The sequence below is a fragment of the Colossoma macropomum genome, unplaced genomic scaffold (genome assembly GCF_904425465.1).
Source record: "Colossoma macropomum unplaced genomic scaffold, Colossoma_macropomum, whole genome shotgun sequence".
NCBI lineage: Eukaryota > Metazoa > Chordata > Actinopteri > Characiformes > Serrasalmidae > Colossoma > Colossoma macropomum.
This window is the reverse complement of record NW_023494784.1, coordinates 14,982,869-14,986,651: the sequence shown is the minus strand read 5'-3', so window position 1 is coordinate 14,986,651 and position 3,783 is coordinate 14,982,869. Positions and strand designations below refer to the sequence as shown.

The window sequence follows — 3,783 nt, the reverse complement described above, 5'->3', positions numbered from 1 at the left end:
AAGGTGGAACAGGAAAATGTGAACAAGGTGGTGAATAACAAGCTTGACTTTCGCCTCGTAAAAAAGTCGAACGTTGAGGGATGCGAGAAAAGCAGCTATAGCTGAGCTAAAACTTTAAGCAGAGCAAAGTAAGTCTGTGTTTTCGTTTCTGTTATATTTTTAGATTATACTAGGACATTAACATATACTATTGTGAAGCCCTGTCCTCTGATAGCATAGTCCTACTGTAGAGAGCTTTTGATCTGAAATTCCTGAGTGGTCATATTTCTACAAGTGCAGTGAAAGATCAATATTTTAGCTTTTTTGAAGCATGAAACTGCTAATAGTGCGTTAATGTTATAGTGTTATAGCACTATAGTGTAGTACATTATGTTATATTATACTGTTATGATAAAGTAACATGTTATATTATACTAAGCTAACATTATCTGTCCTGACTCTCTCCATCAATTTAGAATCATCTATAACTCTGTTCATCATTTATATCTAAATGTTTTCATTTTAATTTTAATGCTTTACAACTTCCTGTAGATTATGTTAAACCTGGGTAGTTGCAACACATTAGAATATCAGAATAAGTTTGTATATATTTGCTTGCTAAATTAAATGAAACTGGCTTAATTGTGTTTTTATTCTTGAAAACACTGATGTTGTAATTATTGATTCCAACGTTTTGAATGTTTCAGCGTTAGCGTGTTTCAGGCATGAAGGCGACACTGCTGGTGCTGCTGTTGTCTGTTGTGGGCGTGACGGTTTCCTGTGGTCTTCAACAGTCTGAGTGGGGAACTGGCCCAGGCTGGGCAAAAGGTTGGCGTTTGACCTTAAAACCACGCTTGAGTAGAGCAAACACCTAAATAATGAATACTTTGACTGCCCGAACCCAGAACCTGGCATGCCCTGCTTCTACTACAGTCACCGTAAGAATCAACTCTCACTGCAGACTGCTGGGGAGCATTTCGCAAAGGAGGATTTCTCCATAAGCGGCACAGCTTAAGCCAAAAGTTGAGGTTTATCCAGGACGAATGTCCCTTACCATCCCTTCCCTTTGGACAGCCCTCACTCTTGACTTCAGTGATGTGGCTGACTGAGATATCCTGCTTTGTGAAATAACCTCTAGCTGATGCTGCCTTTACATGCTCATCAGCTACTACTTTGTAGCTGGAAACATGATTAATCAGTTAGCTAAGCTGATCTTTTAGTGTCTTCATAATAGTTTCCCACACTGTAAAACTAGTATATTCAACATCTCTCTCTCTCTCTCTCCCTCTCTCTCTCTCTATCTGTAGTTTTCTACCCCTTCTTTGTTATTGAGAACACTGTCTTAGGAGAGTCTGACAGGTTCCTTGGCAGGTAAGCACTACATTTCATCTGTCATTCTACTACTTTTATGTGTTATAAGGGTGTAAAATGCACTGTAATGCATATATTTTGGAACATTTGTTAATATAACGAATAGTTTTTATTGTCTGCGTACCACTGTGGTGTATGGTTTCTCTTGTCACATTTGTGTTTTCACTGTATTTTTAAAGAAGGTTCCTTCTGATGTTCAATCATGGTGTGCATGTTTGTTTACTCAATAGCTACACTTTTAAAGTAGTTGGTGGGGGACCGTATTCAAGAGAAAACATACGTTATTACAGTCAAGAGGAAATTCTGAAGTTTAACAGCCTCAATTACAGGTATTGACATCAGATGGACTTAATGTGATACTTCAGATCACTGTGTTGCTCCTGTAGCTATTTACATAAGATTGTAATTAAGAAAAAAGGAACATGTCTGTCTGTCTCTTCATATTGCTGTCTCCTTTTAAATCAATGTTTGAAATTACTATTATGTGTTTTTGTAAAAGTATGCAAATATAAGAATTAATTTTGCTGTATGTAATATGAAGTTAATGGTCATCCTTTCGTATGTGTTTGTGTGTCAGTGAGAGCTCTCAGCAGACTCTTGTGTGGATGTTTGAAGACATTCCAGACTCTTTCCCTCTGACTAAAGAGGGCTTCATAGTCATGAGGGGCACCTCCAACAGGGTCAGGTGTGTATAGTGTGTGTGAGTGAGAGAAGGAGAAGAAGTGCCTCATGATGTTTTCAGCTTTGTGTGAAAGCTCCCGCTGCTGTTTTTATTAGAAATTAACATAGCGTCTGTGTGTGTTTGTGTAAGAGAGAAAGAGAGAGAGATGGTGAAAATCTATTTGACTTTGTAAGTAGAGTTGCAGGAAGAGCTTCTTCTTCTGTTTTTATACAAAAATCAACTCACACAGCTGTGTGTGTGTGTGTAGATGGCTGTGTCAGAGGAACTCTCCCTGTGGTGATTTGACACCTAGAAATCTGCTTGATCCAGATTTTTTCTTCATTATTGAGGTCTCCAACAAGTAAGTCTGCTTATTTGGGATTGTAACTTTATTTTTCCTTTAGGAATATTTAAGACCAACATTGTGTCTTGCTTAAATTTAGAAACAAGTCCTTAAACAGCCTGTCTGAGTAATGTAGGTCTCACTGTAGAGGTGTTATAGGACCTGGAGAGAGTCATTAGCATTAGAGCCTGTTCATTTTAGGGAGATTTGCTCAGTGGTCATTGTACACTTGGAAGTATGCATGTCCTGTAAGCGGCTGACTGAAGTGACCAACTCTGAATATGATCCTGTGTTTCTAATGTGGTCAGTTGTGTGAAGTTTATCTTTCATGTTATTGACCCTAATTTCATTTCAAAGTCTGAATAATGGACAAACGAGACATGCCTGTTTATTAATCAAACTCTCTTGCGCGCTCATCTGTCTGAACTGACTGTAGTGTGCCCACTTGTGGTGACGAGGAGCAAGTATTCAATTTATAGATCGGTGTGTGTGTGTGTGTGTGTGTGTGTGTGTGTGTGTGTGTCTAGGGAAACTGATAGCAGCACATACTGTGAGCACACTTTACGTTTCGAGCTGCATGTTCATGGATTTCCTCTAGATCCAGAGAGGGGGCTGTTCTACATGCTGGTGAGGGATTTATAGAGTTATAAACATTTTACACTATATAACGGATTATGCTTACATATCGGTGCTTCACTAATATGTGGCATTGCTATTTCTGTTTTCAGTAAGAGAGCTATAAATTCAGGATAAAAGTTAACACAATCAGTAACAATAATCGAAAGTCTCACAGACAAAACCCTCTAAGACTGTCTCTGTATTTCCAGACGACCGTGATAACCATTCAGAGCATCCTGGTATGTTATATTGTTCATACCTGCTGTAAGCTGAGCCGAAAGACTGACTACACCAACAAACATGACAGCCTTGAAGAACAGGGTAACTGACAGTACATGGCATTGTTCCAGAAACTCATACACAATCAAAGGTCTGTACATATACTCACTCTCTCTGTCTCACTGTAGAAGGTCATAAGCAGTTTAAGGCTGGTGATCTGATAGCGAGTGTTGGGTGGACGCTGCAGCTGAACCGCATCATCTTCAGCATCGTCCAGAAGCCCATGTTTGATCGCTTCATCATGCTGGTGGTGCTGATCGATACGGGCACGCTGATGGCCCAGACCTTCCAGGGCGTCACTGTGAGAGCAGGTGCGGTCATATACTTTCCAGCACTAATTTTCACTCAGTCTACTCACATTTTGTCTTTGACTTTAGGAATCAGAGCATGGATCTGTGACATACATGTACACATACACAACCTAACTTAATACTGATACACACACATGCTTATATGCATAATCCTGATTGAGCCCAACTCCAAGACTCAATTATGACTTGTAACCCCTCTCAGGACTAATGATAAAGTAATC

At 39.5% G+C, this 3,783-nt stretch overlaps 1 protein-coding gene across 1 annotated transcript; it reads left to right on the top strand.

Moving 5' to 3' along the window:
• The first annotated feature begins 704 nt into the window (after nucleotides 1-704).
• On the top strand, nucleotides 705-2,451 carry LOC118809421 (cation channel sperm-associated protein subunit gamma-like). Its single transcript, XM_036572744.1, has 5 exons — nucleotides 705-807; nucleotides 1,287-1,350; nucleotides 1,581-1,679; nucleotides 1,928-2,035; nucleotides 2,280-2,451. The coding sequence occupies exons 1-5, from the start codon at nucleotides 705-707 to the stop codon at nucleotides 2,374-2,376; spliced, it is 471 nt and encodes a 156-aa protein (XP_036428637.1). The 3' UTR covers nucleotides 2,377-2,451.
• The last annotated feature ends 1,332 nt before the right edge of the window (nucleotides 2,452-3,783 follow it).